Raw genomic sequence first — 20,012 nt, 5'->3', positions numbered from 1 at the left:
TCCCTCAGCTTTTATTGTTTAGCATGACACCATATGGTATGAGATACCCCTTTGGTCAGCTGGGGTCAGTTGTCCCAACTGTGCTCCTTCCCAACTTCTTGTGCACCCCTAGCCAACTTGCTGGCACAGGGGTGTGAGAAACGGAAAAGGCCTTGACAGTGTGTAAGCACTGTGCAGCAATAGCTAAAATATCCCTGTGTTACCAACGCTGTTTTGGTCACAAATCTAAAACATAGCCCCATAGCACTGCTGTGAAGGAAATTAACCTTATCCCAGCCAAAACCAGTACACACTGGAACACTCCCTGTAATGTACTTCAATTATATTTTTATATGGGTTGAGAACAGATTAATTGTCCATTGCAAATATTGTGCAGATTTATTTTGTAACTTCGTATTTTTTCGTATTGCTTTAGCTAATGACCAGTGAGGACATTTCATGACGGATAATGACCCTTCATTTTCATTTTTCAAAAATGATAAATAAGATTAGATACATCACAGTTCTGAAACTCTTAAGTTGATTTATATATCCTTTGGCTAAAGTAGCTTTTCAGAAAGATGGGTGTTGGTGATGTTTCGGGGGTTTTTTTTGGTTGGTTGGGTTTTTTGTTAAATTCCACAGTCTTCATTTTTAAGTGAAACTTATTTCCAAGTTGGGTCATGTCTTCTGATCCTCCTGGTCAGCAAGAGGATCTACCCATCAGCTTCAGTCTTGAATACATCTTTCGTTGAAATAGCATTCTTTGACCTTTTCATTTTCTGTGGAGAGCCCAAAAATCTTTGTGGTGTTCCTTCCTGCTCTTCTTGTATTTCCTTTCCAGCCTGCCTATTTCTATGGCTGGGTTTTATTCTTTGTTCTGTGGGAAGACTAGAGGAAAAAGTAATATTCCTCTAACTAACAGTAGGTAATCAAGAAGGAGGTGACCTAATCTGTGTCTGAAGAGAGAGGGGGAAAAAAAAAAACAGAAAGAAAAGAAAAAAAAAAAAGGGGCCCCTTTTCATCTCCTACAGAGGCACCAAATGCCTTTTTTGCTTGCAGGGCTCCTTATTCTACATGTGGAGGATCAGCAGACATGCACCTTCTCAAAGAAGATATTGGTAAGACTTTTCTTTCTGTCTAACACAGAATTAAGAAAACCTTCTGGAGATTAAGACAACATTGTCATTATGTTCAATTACAGTTAGCCTTGAAACACTGGATCTCAACTATCCTGTGCCTGTGTTAATGAGGATTGCCTGAGATGTTGGGAATGCTTAATTGCCCTCTACACATGCAGAATTTGCTTAGGAAATAAAAGCATCCTTGCTCTTTATTGTTACTGTTTAGAAAAATTAGTTTTAAATAGACTAACACTTTTTTCTGCCTACAACTCCACATTTTCTTAAATATTGCTCTGAAAAACATTTCTCTAAGTTCTGAGAGTCAGACAGCTTACATCTTTTTCTAGTTGTGACAAGTCGACATTTTATTCTCCAGTATGCAGTATCTGATGTTTGTTGAGATTGCCTCCCTCCCCCCCCATCCCACCAATCCAAGTTTTAAGTTTGTATTTACTCTCATATGTGGTGCATAAGGTGTTCTTGTTTTTGTTGGTTTTTTTTTTCCCTTCTCTCCCTATTGGGAAGGACTGGCATCCTTTAATGCAGTATTATTGTTTGGGAGTACTTTTCCCTCTTGGTGTATCCCCCTTCCACTTTTGCTGATGCAGTGACATCAGGTTAAAAACAGTTAGATTCTGTAGATGCTTTGGTAAGGTACAAAAATGCATTCTTCAAAGTTCCTGACGTCATTTTGCATGACCTGGGTTTTTTTGTTGTTGTTGTAGCCTGCATTAGATGTACAATGCTGCTTTCTTTTTTTTTCTTTTTTTTTTTTTTTTTTTTTTTTTTTTTTTTTTTTTGCCTGAAATATTATGTCCTGTGGTGTGGCTTTGAAATAGTGCTTCAGTTACACAAAAAGGCCATCTTCTTTACTACCCTCTGTAGTAAAGTATTTTCTAAAAAAGTATAGTCAGCATTTGTTAGGGTTACAGAGTTCAAAAGATTGCTTTTGATCCTACAATATGTTTTTTCTGACATTCACATAATGGGTTTTTAATATTAACCCGTGTGTGTAGCCCACTGATAAAACTGAATGCATGTAAAAATAGTAGTACCAGTGAAATCCTTAAAAAAACAAAAAACAAACAAAAAATCCCCCAAGAAAGACAAACCCACTGATACATGTCAAACTGTAAAATAAATATTGCTGTACTATTCCAGGGAAATAATCTGTTCCTAGAGACTTGCAAAACAGCATATGTATTTACAGGGCAATATGGGTTGAGCTAAGGAGCCTGACAAATTTGAGGATATCCTTGCCCAAAATTTTTTTATTACTTCCTACAGAGTTAAGCTTTTTATTGGCTTAAGATTTTTAGTAGTAAAGTAGTACATATTTTAGCGTAAATACCTTTAGCTTCTTGATCATTTGAACAGAAGTTATTTCGTGAGACTTACTACAGTACTGATATATGATAAATATTTTAAGAGTTGCTTTATGTAGCTGATTGTCTAATTTATGTGTCTTATTTTTTTGAAGTATATTCCAAGCAATGGAGTAGACTTCCTACCCTAGATATAGAGAATATATTCTCCATCTTCAAGATAGAAAAGTACAAAGTTTGGTTCAGTTGGTTCATTTTAAGATAATTACATCATCCTTCCCGCTGAATTGCCTTTTTTCATCTTTAATCTGTAAACACTTGAAATGCAGTATATTTTTGTGGTCAGATGGGTACCTTGTTTTGAACTCTATTGCTGCTTTAAGGGAAGTCTGCAGGTAAAATAAAATGTGTTGGATTTAGTTTTTGCACCTTTAGAAACGTCATCTTATTCTGGCTTTGCAAATCAGAGTTCATATTTCCTTTTTTCTTCAGAAAACAAGTGTACTCCTGTTTCTCCTTCTGTATACAGTAGGAATGTATAAATTGCCATACCATTAAAGCACTGACTTATCAGATTCAGCTTCTTTCTTTTGGCTGAGTTCCGTATGTGTGCTCTTAAAGAGAACTTCAACTCTGAGTTTGCCTGTCCAGTTGTTTAGTCTCTTCTTGGAAAGAAATGGATACCTATGTTTTAGATTTCACTAATGACCGCTTGAAATAAGTTGCTGTTGAGTGGAGAACTGAGCTGTCGTCTATCTCTTAGATGTACTTAAACATATCTTTGAAGATGGAAGGAGTAAGAAATAATTCGTAAACACTTTTTCTGTGTTGCAAAATGCTTTCTTCTATAAATTAGGCTTTTTTGCTATGAAATATTTTCAGCTTTAAGAAAACAAAATTCAGGTGGTCTGTTTTCTTGCAAATTGTGCACTTGCAATTTGTGCATACAGAGCAGTTTCCTTCTAAAAATCACTAAGTTGTCTTTTGCTTAAACAGTATCCTTTTAGAATATAAAATAACTTTTATTTCTCTATTACTTGTGATATAGGTTAAATACATTAGAAGTAACATTTATTGCTGCTTACATAAACTCAACTTCCAAATGTAGTTAAAGGAAAAAAAAAAGTATTTGAGCATTAAGCCGTAACTTAAAACATGCCTTTTTGGCTAGAGACTTCAATCTAACTGTTATTCTTTTGCTCTTTGCAAAAGGCACCCCCTGCACCTGACAGTTCAGTCTTTTAGGCACTGACTCCTTAGTCTGAGCATACTTGCAAATTAATAATACTGTTTTAATTAATAAATAGCCAAACAATAGGAACTGAGTCGTGCTCTTAATTTGGTTGGTTGTAGAGTAGGAGGGTCATGGAATCATAGAATGGTTTGGGTTGGAAGGGATCTTAAAGATCATTGAGCTCCAAGACCCCTGACATGGGCAGGGACACGTTCCACTAGACCAGGTTGCTCAAAGCTTCATCCAGCCTGGCCTTGAACACCTCTGGGATACTCATGACCCGTGAGTCATGACCCTTTAGGATAACACTGAAATCACAGAATGTTAGAGATTGGAAGGGACCTTGAGAGATAATGTAGTCTAATCCCCCTGCCGGAGCAGGAACACCTAGATCAGATCACACAGGAACACATCCAGGCGGGCTTTGAATGTCTCCAGAGAAGGAGACTCCACAACCTCTCTGGGCAGCCTGTTCCAGTGCTCTGTCACCCTCACTGTGAAGAAGTTTTTCCTCATATTCAAGTGGAACCTCCTATGTTCCAGCTTGAACCCACTGCCCCTTGTCCTATCACTAGATGTCACCGAGAAGAGCCTGGCTCCATCCTCCTGACACTCACCCTTTACATATTTATAAACATTAATTAGGTCACCCCTCAGTCTCCTCTTTTCCAAACTAAAGAGACCCAGCTCCCTCAGCCTTTCCTCATAAGGGAGATGCTCCATTCCCTTCATCATCTTTGTGGCTCTGCGCTGGACTCTCTCCAGCAGTTCCCTGTTCCTCTTGAACTGAGGGGCCCAGAACTGGACACAATATTCCAGATGCGGTCTCACCAGGGCAGAGTAGAGGGGGAGGAGAACCTCTCTCGACCTACTGACCACCCCCCTTCTGATACACCCCAGGATGCCATTGGCCTTCTTGGCCACGAGGGCACAGTGCTGGCTCATGGTCATCCTGCTGTCCACCAGGTATGGTCTTCCATTTGTATTGTTGCTGCTATCCAGTGTCTGAAAAATAAAAGTTATGAACTGTGTGCAGTTAAGATAGCAGGTCAAACATCATAGTTAGTTGTTTCCAATTAAGAATTAAGACTTAACTCCTATTAAATGAGGCTTTTAATCAATGAAGAGAGGGATAAAAAAATATAATAGTATTTGGTTGCCTTGAAATATTTGGTTTTCATAAAAACCTGAAAGGTAGTTATCAGCTTTTGCAGATGTATTGCTGAGCTTAATGATTATTTCTGTAACATTTGTTTTTCACAATATACTTCCAGACCTTCAGGAAAATGGCTCACCTTTGTCCCACCTTAAAACAACTCACAAACAAAAGACAGGCAGCAGCAGATCCGTAGGGAAAACCAAATAGTGTGGGGCTGGATGTGGGAATTTTCTGTGTGGAAGATAATTTATTTACTGCAAATAGGGTAACAAACGAAGAATTCTCTGTTCTTTGCATTTCACAAAATGAAAGAAAAGTCATTTGTTCAAAACTAATGGGAGGGGAGCTAATTTTAGTGTTGGGTAGACTGATGCCTGTGCCTTTTGAGACTCCGTGGGTTTTTGAGAGATGGAATTCTAAATTCTGTGTTTGTTTTCTCCTGTTTCACTCCATTTTAGCCTCTGTGTTGAGTTTTCAGAAGATAAATTATAAAAGGCATGTCTGATTAGATTAAAGTTCTGTTGAACTAAATTTACTGTGCTTGCAATTGACAAATACCTTTTTTTTTTTTTTTTTTTTTAAAAATTAGGATGCAGGACAGAAGAGATTTGGTGCTATTTCCTGTAATATTTGTGGAATGCTTTACACTGTGTCAAATCCAGAGGATGAAACCCAACACCTGCTCTTTCATAACCAGTTCATAAGTGCTGTAAAATATGTGGTAAGAAAACCTTATTTTTTTTAAAGACATAAGCATTATCTTTTATTTACCGTTTGCTAGTTACAATTCATATTACATTAAGTCATGTTTTAATAGATTAGTATCACAGTAGGCCACGAATAATTCACTTTGGGAAATAAATATTTTTAAGAGCCATGGTAGACATGTTATATGTGATGTATAAAAATATTTAGTAGGATAGTGGTGTTTCATTGCCATTGTATTCTTTCTGTTACAATTCCTTAATCTTGGGGGGGGTGGGGGTGGTGATAAGAAGACAAAGGAATGTCAGTGTTCAGAAAGTGCTAAATAGAGGTTTCAGTACAACTGGAGTTTGCAATGGTTGGCTTAATAGTCAGATAAAGAGCTGATCGTAATGTTTTTGTAATTGTGGAATCTTAGATGACTTCTAAATTACTTTTTCTTAATTATGTGTAATTGGAAGAGAGACTGCCTAGGAATCCAGCTGATAAAACTTCATAGTATAGTGAAACTTCACTGAATTTATAGTGTGATTGTAATCTTTAAATATAAAGCCCAAAGTATTATTTCATAACTTCATTATATGTGCTGTATCTGAGTATCTCTCTCATATTAAAGCTCAGATTTTGAAAAAATTGTACAATTCTAAGTATATTGTAAAATCAGCTACTTCACACTAGCTGATATTACAAAACTTACAGGAAATATCTGTTCACATGTCTGAAATCCAGAACAGAATTCACAAAGTCTGTTTTCTTTATCATACATGTTACCTTCAGTACTCTACACTCGAATAGATAAGACCTCCAGGATAACTGAACTGAGGCCACCAATTCATTTCATGTAGGTACCAAATAGCTGTTGGGCTACTCTTAAATCTCAAGCTCAATTTTATCCCACTACTTCTTCATAGCTGAAGTGTTTGAAACCATCTGGTAAATAGTTCTGGTATTTGTTATGTTTTTGGTTAGTTTTTGATGAATTATCCAGACATCTTGAAAGATGTCTTCTGCTACACATTAGCTGCATTGTAGGGTGAGACTGGGCAGAAGTGTGATGGAATGCAGTACACTATAATGGCAGCATATAATACGTTTTCCCATTTTGTTCCTGTTTGTCCTTTTCTCACCCCTGCCCCCCCCCCCGACGTACTTTCAGATCTTGAATCTTACCCAAGATGTGAACATAATTTACAGAAGATGGTGTTAGTTCTTTTGGACAGAAGCTGGCAGATGAGTTCTGTAGTTACTTAAAGCTGCTCTATTCACGTAGGTAGGAAGCTGCACTGAAAATATTTTGAAAATGGAAAGAGCTGAAATTTCTCAGCTGTACGTGTGTCTAGAGTAACAATGTGATTAACATGAAAGTGAAAGAGAAGACTGCCTTAAACCAGTTGTGAAGAACCATGTATAAAGTTAGGTGTGCTTTTAATTTGAGAAAAACTTTCCCTGTGTTTTCTCAGTTGTTAGGCATCTTTCTAAAACTTCACACAATGTGTACCCAAGCGAAGTATTTGTGTTGTCAGTTCAGTGAGTAAACTGTTCTACCTCTGGCATCTTTTAAGACTCTCCTTGTGTTTTGTGACATCATAGATGGCTGCAAAGCAACGATTTAGATGGTTATTCTATAACAGAAACTGTAGAGTAAGAGGCAAAGGAAGGAGTCTTGTGGGTCTTTAAATTCCCTACTGATCTTTTTTTTTTCTCATAACAATTTGATTGACACTCTGTTTTCTGCATGGGAAAGTAACTTTTGACATGCTAAATAGTTAAGTCTTTAACACTAGTCATTTGACCCATAGTCAGTGGTTCTTCATTGATTGTATTGTGGTAATATCAGTGATAAAAACATCCTCACCTCTTCTTAGAAAATAATTGGAATTTTAGATAAGCCTTATTGCCAGTGAATTAGTACACCAAGTCTCTACTTGTTAATTCTTAGTTGTCCAGAAATACCAGAAAAATGGTTGCTAGTTACCCTAGTTTTGCCAGGAGGTTTCTAGCAGGGATTGTTGGGAGTATGGGTTGGAGGTGTGATATGCTTGGTTTCTAGATATTTGTATGTAGTTACTGTGTTGAAACTATAGCTACCTTCCTTTCCCTGTAGCATCATGGGATTAAAAAAAATTGTACCAGAGAAAGCCTTGGTAACTTCTTGGTTAGACTTTCCGGTCCAGGAATATCTGGTCTTGTCGACCTTGGTATGTTACTTTATTAGCTCTCCAGATATTCTTTTTTATGTAGTTAATGTATTTGGCATTATTGTTGATTTGGAGGCCATTCTAAGGTATCTTAGAAGCATTTTCCATTCTCATGGCATGAAGAACGGGAATGACAAATCATGCACTCCCAGTCTGCCTTGAGAAGACTTTTCTCAGTTTTTCTCCCTCTTGAGTGTCTCTTGTTACATGCCTAGTAGTTCTATTGATGATTCATTTCACAGAATCACAAAAAGAAAGCCTATATACATTATCATGGTAGAGCTTCTTGCTGTGAACTGTAAAAATGGACTTTATTGTATTGTTAGCATCTTGCCCATCTGCATACAGCTGCTTTGTGAGTTTTTTTAAAAGTACTGAGTAGCCAAAGATACTTTGCATGTAAATAATAAATTATCTACCATCTACAACATAATAGAATTTTGTTTGGGTTTTTTTGAGGCCTATCCTGTTTCTTCTAGTAAAAATTTCTTTTTAGGTCTCTAGAAATTCCCTTATGCCCCCAGAAGTAGGACAGGCTAACAAGGAGCGGTATTGAGATACTGGTTTTGTCATGGATGGCTGATAGAGACAGCAAGGAAATTGCAGGCCTTCTGTGGAGAGAGAAAGTTTGGCAAGTTTAATGACATTTTCTGGATTTGGGAACAGAAGATTGGCAAGGACTGGTACGGGTTTTCTAAAGGGTGCCATTGGCGGTTAATAGGAGCGTTCAAATTGAATAAGCAAGAAGGTAAGGTGGTCAAGGATAGTACTGGAACAGAAATAAATTAGTGTGAGAGATGTCCTGTACTGCAGACAAATATAGGAATCTGTCTCACTATCCTTCTGGTTTCAGACATCTGAAAGTCTCAAAAAAAAAAAAAGCCATTCTAGCATGTGCATGCATTGACTGATGACAAATACATCAAGTGTTAACTCCAGTGGGATGCGTAACTTTGTGGCATGGATGCGTGGTTCAATTTTATAAAATCCTCTAGCTGTGATACCATACAATTTCAATTGTGTATCCTCTCTGTGATACCACGTGGTAGCTTTAGTATTTCTGCAAAATTTTTCTGAGAGCAAGGCTTTTTCTTAATGATGTTTTTAAGTTGTAAAGCCAAATACTTAAGTTAGGAAGTGCCTGTGGATTCAGGTGCCTGATGTGAAGGCAGTTAATGTGTTTGTATTTCAAGCTCATCTTCTTAGTTAAGAATACCGTGAGCTGAAGAAAGTAGAAGCTGTTATTTGGGCTAATGTCTGATTTGATAAGTTTTAAATAGCTATACTGCTGTAATTGCATCAAAGCCCATCTGTGAGGTTCTTACGATTTTCAGATTAAAACAAAACAACAACAAAAAAAGCAACATTTGACTCCTTGGAGCCTAAGGTTAATAGAATATTGGGTTTGAAGATGGTGATAGACTTAGATTTCATCTTAGATGTCTAAGATGTCATCTTAGAAAGATTTCATGGTTGTCTTGATTTGCATTAATTGCAAAAGTGATAGATGTGTACAATATAAAACTTAATATTTCAAATAAAGTTCTTACCTTTAGCTATCTTCTCTAAGAATTTTTGTTTTAACAGACGGTAGTATTTAATAGTTACATCCAAGGATCTCAAAGGCTTCAGCAGTCAAAACATCATTCTCCATATTACACTTGTGGGAAAGAGAGGCAGAATATCTGTAACTTGATGAAGGAGTCAGGAGGAAGAATGCAGGGCGCTGTTTCTCTGCTACAAATTACGAAGGGTGAAAGGGCACAAAATTTCATACTAAACTTGATTATTAGGGGAAGATTTCACAAATGTGAAAGATCAGGAATTATACAGTATTAACCACATTTTCCTCACTACATCAGTATTTTTGAGGAAAAAATTATATAAGAAAAAAAGCACCACCAATTTTCATGTATTTGTATTCATTTGGGAAACAGGGAGTACAGACAAGCCAGAACTGACATAAATAGAAAAATACCAGGTTTGCTGTCCCATGTCCTACTCTTACGTAAGAATTTTTAAAACATGAGGAAATGCATGGGAAGCGGTGTATTGTGTCTTCTAACTTATGCTTTTGAAGGCAAATCTACATCAGATATTATTTTAAACTATAAGCAGAACATAGTTCATGTGAAAATGCTGAACATTGCAGCTACAGTGCTATTAATGCATGAGCCCTCTTTCCATCTGTATTCTACATAATCCATTACATACATGTATAATATCCACTGAAAGCAATGTATTTCACAGTGTAGGTGCAATTACTGTCATGATACAGTAGCAACTGCTTGTCTGTGTTGCACTTATTTGATTTCTTTTGTAATTCTCCTGGCATTGCACCTTAATAAGCGAGCAGAAGCAATCTTTAATCTTGTTTGAATTGGGAGGAAAAGTTAAAGAGGTAGATTAAAAATGAGTTAACTGTTCATCGTAGAGTTGCCTTGTGTTCTCAAACTACTAAAAATACCTGTAGGATAAATAGCCACAACACAGAGTGGAGGAGGGTATTGCAACAGTTGTTACACCCCAGTGAGGCTCTGTATAGCACCAGTCTGCCTGACTGTGGTGATGAGGCTATATGCGCCTTGCTGCTGCTGGCTGTAGGTAATCTGTTGTTGAGCGTAGACTTTGAGGATCAGGGAGGAGTGGTATAATGATGCTCTTTTACTCCAGGCCTTGCAGAACATGTGTCCTGCTGGGAAGAATAGCTTTCCTTTTAACTTCTTTGGTCATCACAAGCAATGTATATCAATGCTTGAGCATCTCATTCAACAGTAAACAAGTGTTAATACCCTAAAGTAATGTCAGTTAAAAGGAAAGGAAAAGCAAATTTTCTGGCATTGCAGTAGAATATTATAAAGTACATTGCAGACATAATGTTTTTGTTTCTTACTGTAGTAAGGTGTTCTTGCCATCTGCCTGAGTTAAGGAGTCCTACTTCAGGTCTCAGTGGTTGAAGCAAAATACAACAGTCTGGAAGGTGTTTTAATAGTGTTTATTAAAAAAAACCAAAACATGTTAATTGGTATGTTAGCGAAACCATCTTCAGACCACATGCAAGAGACTGGTACTGAAGTGTATTTTGTGTATTGTAGATATCTGGTAGGATCAGTCCCGGTAGAAGCTATAGCACATTTTCCTTAACAGCTTCAATGTTAGAATATGAAAGAGCTGTGACCCATCTTGTGCATTACCTCCATTTGGTTTAAAGGAAGCATAGTTTATTCCTTACTAAGAATGAACAATAAGGATACTGAACATGCAGATACTTATGTGAAATGTTAGTTTTTCTTTTTGAAACTCTTAGAGCTGCTTCACTAACAAGCTGTTCAGAAACATTTTCTTCCATCAGATTTAATTTTGTTGGAAATACCTGTCTGTTACATTAACAGAATACCTTAACTTAAAATGTAGGGTTGAATTTTCTGCATTAGGCCTGCAGCGTTCTGGATGGTAGGATTATCAAACACATTGCATTTAACTGCTGAGTGATGGTCACGGTTGGCTTAAAATAGGCTATAGAAAGCTTTTTGAAGGGCAAACAAGTAGACAAAAGGCAGCAAAAGACAAAAAATTGAGAGAGGATGGTGTTTGAGGTTGGAGGGTAGTAATCCTTGCCCAAAGTTTTTGACACCTTTTCTGACAGTCTCAAAAGGCATGTCGCAATCCCAGAAATGGCACTTTTCTGCTTACCTGAATATTGTGACACTGCTGTTTACTACCCTTTGTGTTCAGACCATAATATATATAAATTCAAGTAGAATCTTCATTTGTGTTGGTATTTAGTGCAGCTACTACTGAAAGAAAAGCAGGCAGAATTGAAATGGTGTTTGTGGTGCAGCCATTGCCATGCTGAGTGCTGAACTCATACTTAAATAGTTCCAGGGCTACCAGCAAGTAGATACATTTCTAAAATTATTCTCTTCAGGTTTTGTTTGGGATAAGGGAGTAAAAATCAGCATGATTAAAATAAAATACAGATCAAGTATTACAACACAATTTTGTAATTTCTTGATGGTAGTATATATGGCATTCATTCAGTGCCAAATTCCATTGTTTGGTGTTTAGTTGAATGTTATTTTATGGGAAGGTACAGATTTCAGTGAGAATTATTCCATCAATATTGTTTCTTCAAAGGCTTTTTTATTTAAAGTTGCTTTGAGTAAGACTTGTAGATCAGCCTTTTTAGTGGCTGAAGTTACTTCTGCATTCAGTATTTTTAGGTCCCATCAAAGCAACTTGAGTTCTATTATCTACCAGTCCCATCTTACTAGATTTAAGTGGCTTTTTTGTTTTGTTTTTTTCCATGCAGGTACTGCTCATTATTCACCACCAGTGTGGATCTGAAGAAGAGTTAATTACCTCTATTTTTTTGAGTATGTTTACACTTCAGATACACACAACGTAGCCTCCTTCCCTATTAGATTCTTAGAAGGTAGTTATAAAATTTTCTCTAGTATCATTCTTGTGGCTTTGACAGTTAATGATCAGTAACAAAATAAACTATTCCTTACATTTTGGGCAACTGCATGCCAATCAGTTCACTTAGAACCTCCTGGAGGTCTTTCGCATGCCAAACTTTAAAACTGAGTGTGTATTTGTGGAGGTAACTATGTTAAAAAGAAATCTTTTATTAAAACTTAGGGGTTTTCCCATTTACTGGACTTTGGAAAATAAGCATTACATAGGTTTGGAAATCAGTTATGTGAGCTGAGTTTGCTACTTCTGTTTTAAAATTCAGTTTGCACTGCAGTCCTGGGGGAAAAGAAAATCTGGTTGGGAAATTATAAGACACTTTCACAAATTGTTTCTAGATATAGTTAGGCTATTGCATAAATTATTGTATAAATAAGATCATATTATATCTGTTATGCTCATTTTAAAAAGCTAGCTGAAGTTTCCTTCTCTAGCAAAGCAACTGCTAACTAGTGTGAAGTCTCTGGATAAGTTCAGTGTCTAGAACAATAATGTGCAATTTCTGTTTGTAAAAGTACATCTCGTGTATGGTTTAGATAAGTGTTTGTTTTATTTAGGGTTGGAAAAAGGAGAGAATTTTGGCTGAATATCCTGATGGAAAGATAATAATGGTTCTTCCTGATGACCCAAAGTATGCACTTAAAAAGGTATGGTGAAAAGGACTGGACTTGTATATCTTACCTTGTTTGATATTTTAATATAGGTAAAGAGAATGTTCATAGAAAGTTTGTGTAATTTATGTGTGAGCAGTTGAAATTGGACTCAACTGCAGTGGTTCTGTGGCTTTTTCCACAAACAGGTCAGACATCTCTTATGCACTGCTGCTCTCTTCATAGAGAGGATGGGTCTGAGCAGGAGTGGAAGGCAGGGGTGGGAAGAGCATCAGCCACTTGATTTTTTTACTTTTTTATGTCCACCAGATATTTTATATAATGTAAATTCCCTACTATAAAACAAACTGCAATGTGTTGACATTATTACACAGCATGAATATGGCACCATTCTCTAAATGATTTTCAGATGAAAAGAGAGTCATGTGGTGGCAGTGCGTAAGACTGAGATGACTGACCTGTTTATAGAAAAAGATTTATGTGGAAAGCGGCCTCAAAGTCGTCTCGTCCATTCCCATGTCCAAAGACAGATCAGCTCCGGTTATGATGCATCTGACAGCTTTCTGAAACTTCTACCACTGGAGGTTTTTCTGACCTCTTCAGACTCTGTTACAGTGCTTCACTATCCATAACTTTACAGATTTTCCCTAAACATCCGGCAGAATCTCTGTACTGCAATTTAAGCTCATTAGTGCAAATCATACTGCCATAGTTGTGGAAAACACCCTTCTTTTCTTACGTCAGAGTAACTGACACCATGCCTTTTAAAAGTTACTTTAAAAGCATTTTTTAACACAGTTTTCATGTGATCAGTACTAACTTAATATATTCGTAGCATTGTAATTCTATTTTTCCTGTACTAATGTAACTCCAACATGCATTAAAGAAGCTCGTGTCGTTTAATGCTCCACATAGGAAAGGCCACCTTATTTCTATCTTTCGTGCTGCAGTTAATATTTTTTTTCTAAATTTGCTAATATTAAACAAAATTTTATTTTTAGTGTTGGTTACTCTTTGCAAAGCTAATGGAAAAGCAGAAAGCTTGAGGAAAGGGGTGACAGTTATTCATTACTTCACGACAAAAGCATACATTTTCTAGCTGCCTTGGCACTGTGCTTGCCATTATCTTCTCAAAACACTTGATGGATTAGTTCTTTCAAGACTTCAAAAATAACAGACAGAAAACCTTCAACTAAGCTAGTTTAACTTTTAGGATAGATCTAATTTACTTCTAGAATATCAGAGTCCACACTTTGATTACCTGAGTTCTCCCTATTAGCCTTTGACTAATGGAAGTTTGGACTTAATGGAAGCTGACTTAGAGGTCTCTACTCTTCCTACATCCGGCCAAATATTATTTAGGGAACATTTATGTGGACTGATGTGTTTCAGGTTACTTAGGATAATCCTTAACTTCTGGAATAGCTTTCAGTGTTTTAGAAACTTTTGTGCATTTTTTGCAAATCTGTAATTTTAATGTAAATTTATACAAATGTATATTTGCATGTGTTTCTTATACAGCATTTACACTTACTTTGACAGGTTGAAGAAATCAGAGAAATGGTAGACAATGATTTGGGATTTCAGCAAGCTCCACTCATGTGTTACTCTAGAACTAAAACTCTTCTTTTTATTTCTAATGACAAAAAAGTTATTGGCTGTTTAATTGCAGAACATATCCAGTGGGTAAGTGATTGAATTGCAGAAAGGCAGTCTGCGTCAGTGCTTAGTGACTGTGTTCTTCAGATGTTCAGAAACTACAGAATTACCTTAGTGTTTATTTAGCAAATAAGTATTCCATGCATGCCTTTTCCAGAGACGGAGAGACTTCTGGTGGTAGACTATTCTCAAATGTAGATATTAATTTTTGTATAGCTGACACTGAGCTGAGACACATGTATGGTGTCATACTTGGTTCTTATCTAAGAACTTCCGGTAGCAGAAGGGTGGAATTTTTCTTCCTCTGCTATTCTTACGCTAGCTCTGGCTCTCCTCTTGCTTGTTGACAAGCCAATTCAACTCCCTGCCCAGCAGAAATCGAACTTGGATGAAAAATTGGGTACTCTGCAGGACTGAGTTGAATCACTGAAGGGTCACACAGCTCCACTGCAAACACAACCAGGGGGCAGAACTGTGTGGTAAAGAGCAGGACAATAAGCCGTGCTGCCATTTGCAGTACTAAAAACTGATGTCAGAACTCTGTCACATACTCTGTCTGTTCCCTTGTAAACTGTGATGTTTTCTAAGTCCCTTGGAAGTAACAGACAAGAAGCAAAACAAGAACGACTCTTGGTCAAAGTCAGAGAGATTGATGCTAACACAAGTGGTAATAAGAATTGGATTAATTGTTGGTGTTATTTAAGCTTTAGAGGTTTTTTTTTTCATCTAATCTTCTATCTTCTGTTCCAGTTTTGAAACTGTTAAGACAAATGAGACACAAATATGTAGCCTTTTTGGTAAGGTATTTTAGCAAGTAGGTTTGTTTAACATAAATATAGTACACCAGATTAATTTTGTTTAATCATCAGTGATGCAGTCAGAAAGTAACAAATATTTTTACATCATCTGCAGGGCTACAGAGTTATAGAAGAGAAGGTTCCAGAAGTTAGTTCAGAAAATGAAAAAGTCATATTTGAAAGACAGAAAGCATGGTGCTGTTCAACTTCTCCAGAACCTGCTATTTGTGGGATTAGTCGAATATGGGTATTCAGCATGATGCGTCGAAAGAAGATTGCTTCACGGATGATAGAGTGTCTTAGGTAATATAAAAAAAAGTTTCCTCAGTTACGTGGGTTTTAGATGGAACTCAGTCCAAGACATTTATTGCTTTACTGTGTGTGTCTAAAACCTGTATTTTTAAGATGCTGGTGATATTGGAAATGTAAATTTGAGCACAGTTGACAGTTCTGGTATTATATGGAGTTCGATAAGTAATGTCAGCATTCTGCAATAGTTTGTCTTTAACAGAAATCTTTCTGCTAAGTGCAGTTGTAATGAGTCACCCTAGCAGACTGACAAGGAGCTTGGGTAAATTCCTCTGAGGTAATTATGAGTGAAGGCAATGAGACTGTCTTTGGTCAAAGTGTGAGATTACCCAAGTGTTAAGTGCTGGGACCTAATTGTTGGCCAAATGTCTGTTCCTCAGAGATAGAAATGGGGAGAGAACAGAGGTGAGTGCACCAAACTATTCGTTGTAGTCTGGTGGCTTCCAACTGTACTTTTTTTTTTCCTTTACTCTGGCTCACTGAGCCTTATGAGAGATTTTCAATTTCCATGGAGCTTTAGTAGCTAGTGATGCGTGTATTCAGCTGAATGTTAAGCACTAGATCCATAAAAGTACTCAAACATCCCCACTGCTGTTTAATATTAAACATGTTGAATCTCCAAACCTTAGGTTTCTTCCAGTGACATTTTCTAGAAGTTTGAATGCCTGTAATGCCAAGAACTACCCAAATCTTATTACTGCTGGGCTGTCAGGTTTGTGCTAGATGCCTGGCTAGCCCCATCTTGTTGGAGTTGTTGGCACAGGTACTGCTGTGTCTGCCAGTCTTTGGGTCTTAGGAGAGCCTGGCAAAACTGTTCTGCAGAGTGCATCTTGCTTGGCTGGTGGAGCAACTAGAAAGTTCTTATTGGATTATGTTCAATCTGAACTATTGACTGTAAAACGGTATTCAGATAAGCATATTAACTTGATGATTTGGTTGTATTTTTGGCTGATTTTTAAGTGTGTATTCAATAGCTTCCTATAAACTATTTCTAAAGGAAAGATTTCTTCCTCAAAGTGATGCTGGAGTTGCTCCCTCAGTTAGAGCTCTAGAGGATCTTTAGAATCAATCTTAGTAGTTTGTTGCAGCTAGCAAGAAGAGGTCTCGGTTTTCCTCTTAGCAGTGCACTGCATCTTACCTTTTGCTGTGCTCTGGTTCTTGCTTGGCCTGCCATTAGCTCATTGCTATGTTATCAGAAAACAGGTTCACCACAAAGAGCTTTGTGTTATTATGTTTAGTTGGTTCGTGGAAAGGTCTGATGAGCTCTGGAGTTGGTGTAAACAAGGGAGCCCAGAAAGTTGCAGAAGGCAAAGGAAAGGAATGAGACTTGCCTATTGATGGCAGTAAGCAGTTAGATCTGCTCGGCTGCTGGTGAAACTTCAACCTAAATGTCGTAGCAAAATATCGTTTGAACGGGGTGGTCCTGGTAGCCAGCTAAATTGTGACTTCAAAACGTTGAAGGCATCCTAGCAGACTTAAGCAGACTTGAGCCTTCACAGCTGACCTGCAGTCCCAAAAGCCCAGTCAGACAGTCTTCAGAACCTTGCAAAATCATTCTCCTAAATACAATAAAGAGAAGGCAATAAAGCTGGTAATAAGTAAAAAGGATTTTGTTCCTATTGTCTTTTCCTTAAGATTTAATGGAGATGTCCATATGATCGATGTTCATACTTGCTCTGCAAGTACATGTAACTTTATTTTATAGGAATTAAAAGACTTAACTTTAATGCGAGTTTCTTCTGTTTCCAAAGATAAATGTTACCTCCTCCTTCCCCTGATCAAGGTCTTAAAGCCTGAGATCAGTTTTCTAAATTTGCTCATGCAGCCATCCAGAAAAGTACAATGGTATCTCTTGTTTCTCTCCGCTTTCTTCAAATAAGAATGAAGCATACATAAAGTATTTTCATTATGAAGTTAAGCAAATTGAATCTTCATATAGTTACTACTGAAAGTGCATCACATAGAATTATGCCTTACGGTTATGTTCTTAGATGTTCTAAATTAATCCAAGATGTGCTCTCATCCAAATGTCAAATGTTTTTTTCAAACCAGGAACATGACATTTCACCAGGTCTTTTCAGCCCTATCTATAAGCACAGTAACTTGTTTGTAGCTTGTGTTTTCATTCCTAGTGGTTGTAGTCATGGTCCCAGGAGTCTATTTTCTGTAAAGAAATAGTTGGAATGAATTGAAACTTTTTAACTCTGAAATTGAACTCTTGATGCAACTCATAAGCAATTACTTTGTACGAACATTTCTTTTTAAAATACACAAACCTTATAAAAACCCTCCTGGAACAAAGGATCCTCCTTGCTGTTTGGAAGGAGGAGGTAGCTCATGTAAACAGAGCTATGTCCTCCTCATAGAGCTGCTTCCTTTTGAATGGCTGCGCCACTTAATTGATGGTTTGTGGCCTAATAGCATAAATATTCTTGCATTATTCCCTGAGGGTAAGCATCTCTTTTTTTTTTTTTTTTCCTTTTAAACAGGAGCAACTTCATATATGGCTCATACTTAAGTAAAGAAGAAATTGCTTTCTCTGACCCCACTCCTGATGGAAAACTTTTCGCAACACAGTACTGTGGCACGGGCCAGTTCTTAGTATACAACTTCCTCAATGGACAGCACCAGACTTAACTGCTCTTTTTTTCGTTTTTATTGGAAGACTTCTGCCAAAACGCACTGAGTGGGTGCAGACCTTCAGCAGAAGCCAGGGCCATTTTTATTACAGTGAACTCAGGACTGGTAACAACCGAAAGGTTGTACTATTTTATTAAAATTGTAAACAATGCAGTAATAGGCTAACTTTGTTTTTTTAAAAGAAAGATATTTTATTAACTTTTACAAGAGTTTGATTGTATTTTATCTAGTTAGTCATGCAGCAGAAAATTGTTCATAGTGGACTGTAAACTAATGCAAAAACTCTAGTCTCGCTGATGAGTACATGCTGAAGTTCTTAATGGGGCGATATACCAGTGCTTCTTGGTACTGTAACGCTGCTCTCCTCCCACCTGGCCCGGCAGCGGAGTGAGGCCGTTAAGGGTTGTTTGCTTGCCAGAGTTCAAGGCTATGCTCGATTGCATCGAGGCAAGAAGCGTTGCAGTGCAGGCATCGTGGGCAGTAACCCGCACAGACTGCACCGTGGCTGCTGGGGGCGCGTTCTGTGCACTGCTCTAGGTGTAAGGGAGCTCCCGGGTGTCAGCGGCAGTGGAAACTTGTTCTGCCCCCTCTCCCCTCTTCCCCGGATTAGTTGTAGAGTAAAAGGTGGAATGAAAACCGTGAGGACTGGTGTGCTTGTCATGTTTCTTCAAGTACTGTACTGAGTATATACCTTTGTTAGTGGACTTCACTTTGATACTTGTCACTCCTTCATAAATCTCTCCTCTTTTAAAGGGTTTGTATGTTGAAAAACTGCTGTGGCCTTTCTTGATCTGTACATAATGTAGATAGATTAAAAATAAAATACTTGATAGCTTTTTTAAAAGTTAATCTGTGTTGATACTAAGTGTGAATGAATCTTTAGTGTCTTTCATACTTTTGTGTGTGAAATATTACCTCAGTGGCCAACGGCAGCCTGTGTTTTGAAGGAGTCTCTGGAGAACATAGTTGCTGCACTGGTACCTGCTTGGCGTCAGAATTCTCTTTGTGCCAAGGCATTTGCATCACACCCTGAGGATCAGTTCCCCAGGAGCTTCCAGATCAATGCCAGCCTCATACAGAGTCTACAGTAAGGTGAGAAGTAATGCCTTCAGCCTTGAAGAATAGCTTAAAACCCTAGTATAAGATGGGAAAGATTTAATTAAACTTATAGTTTGTGCAGTTAGGATACACTTGTTTTTATTGTGCTGGCTTTAACCTTGGTCGAGAGCTAGAGCAAAGAACTCCCAAGGCTGCTGTTTCCAAGCTGTGTCGTGTCATATGCAAGGGGATTGTGAGCAGACTGTAAAGGGCTTTGTCAAAAAAAAAAAATGGTGTGGGGTAACAGAGAATCTAAAGGTGATCCTCTCTGAGGGGCTTGGAAAGCAAGAAGTGCCAGGGTACTCCTGCTCTTAACTTCTTCTCTGAGTAATACTGAAGTATGGCCAGACCACGCCTGTTTGGTTTTGTTTTGTTTTGTTTTGTTTTCAACTGCTTGTACTTTAAGGGGGCTAAAAATTGGTACTTGGAGCTTGTGTACCTCCTCCCTCGGGTCTGTTTGACACAAAGCTATTCTCCCAGCTCACAGCTACCCAGTTTGAAAGATCTCTTAACAGTGGCAGCACACCACAGTAACTTCATAAAATCAATAAGCAGGCTTCACGTTAGCAGCATGAGGTGGGTTTCTTGTTTTCTCACGCACACTATTGTGTGCAAAGAGAGGAAGAACCAGCATCCTGTGCAAAGCACCAGTTCAGAGAGAGGCAGTCTTAAATGGTAACTTCATATATTCAAATTTA

The 20,012-nt window shown here is 37.6% G+C and overlaps 1 protein-coding gene across 1 annotated transcript in view; it reads left to right on the top strand.

The window, feature by feature from the left end:
- Positions 1-18,635, top strand: part of ESCO1 (establishment of sister chromatid cohesion N-acetyltransferase 1) — a 30,235-nt gene extending 11,600 nt beyond the window's left edge. Inside the window, exons 6-10 of the mRNA XM_010072823.1 lie at positions 5,411-5,542; positions 12,758-12,847; positions 14,354-14,497; positions 15,383-15,570; positions 18,066-18,635. Of these exons, the coding sequence (XP_010071125.1) occupies positions 5,411-5,542; positions 12,758-12,847; positions 14,354-14,497; positions 15,383-15,570; positions 18,066-18,213 (702 nt within the window). The 3' untranslated portion in view covers positions 18,214-18,635. The remainder of the gene's footprint in view (positions 1-5,410; positions 5,543-12,757; positions 12,848-14,353; positions 14,498-15,382; positions 15,571-18,065) is intronic.
- Positions 18,636-20,012: the final 1,377 nt, after the last annotated feature.

Source organism: Pterocles gutturalis, unplaced genomic scaffold (genome assembly GCF_000699245.1).
Source record: "Pterocles gutturalis isolate BGI_N339 unplaced genomic scaffold, ASM69924v1 scaffold32487, whole genome shotgun sequence".
Classification (NCBI taxonomy): Eukaryota; Metazoa; Chordata; class Aves; order Pterocliformes; family Pteroclidae; genus Pterocles; species Pterocles gutturalis.
This window is presented reverse-complemented; position numbering and strand designations above follow the sequence as displayed.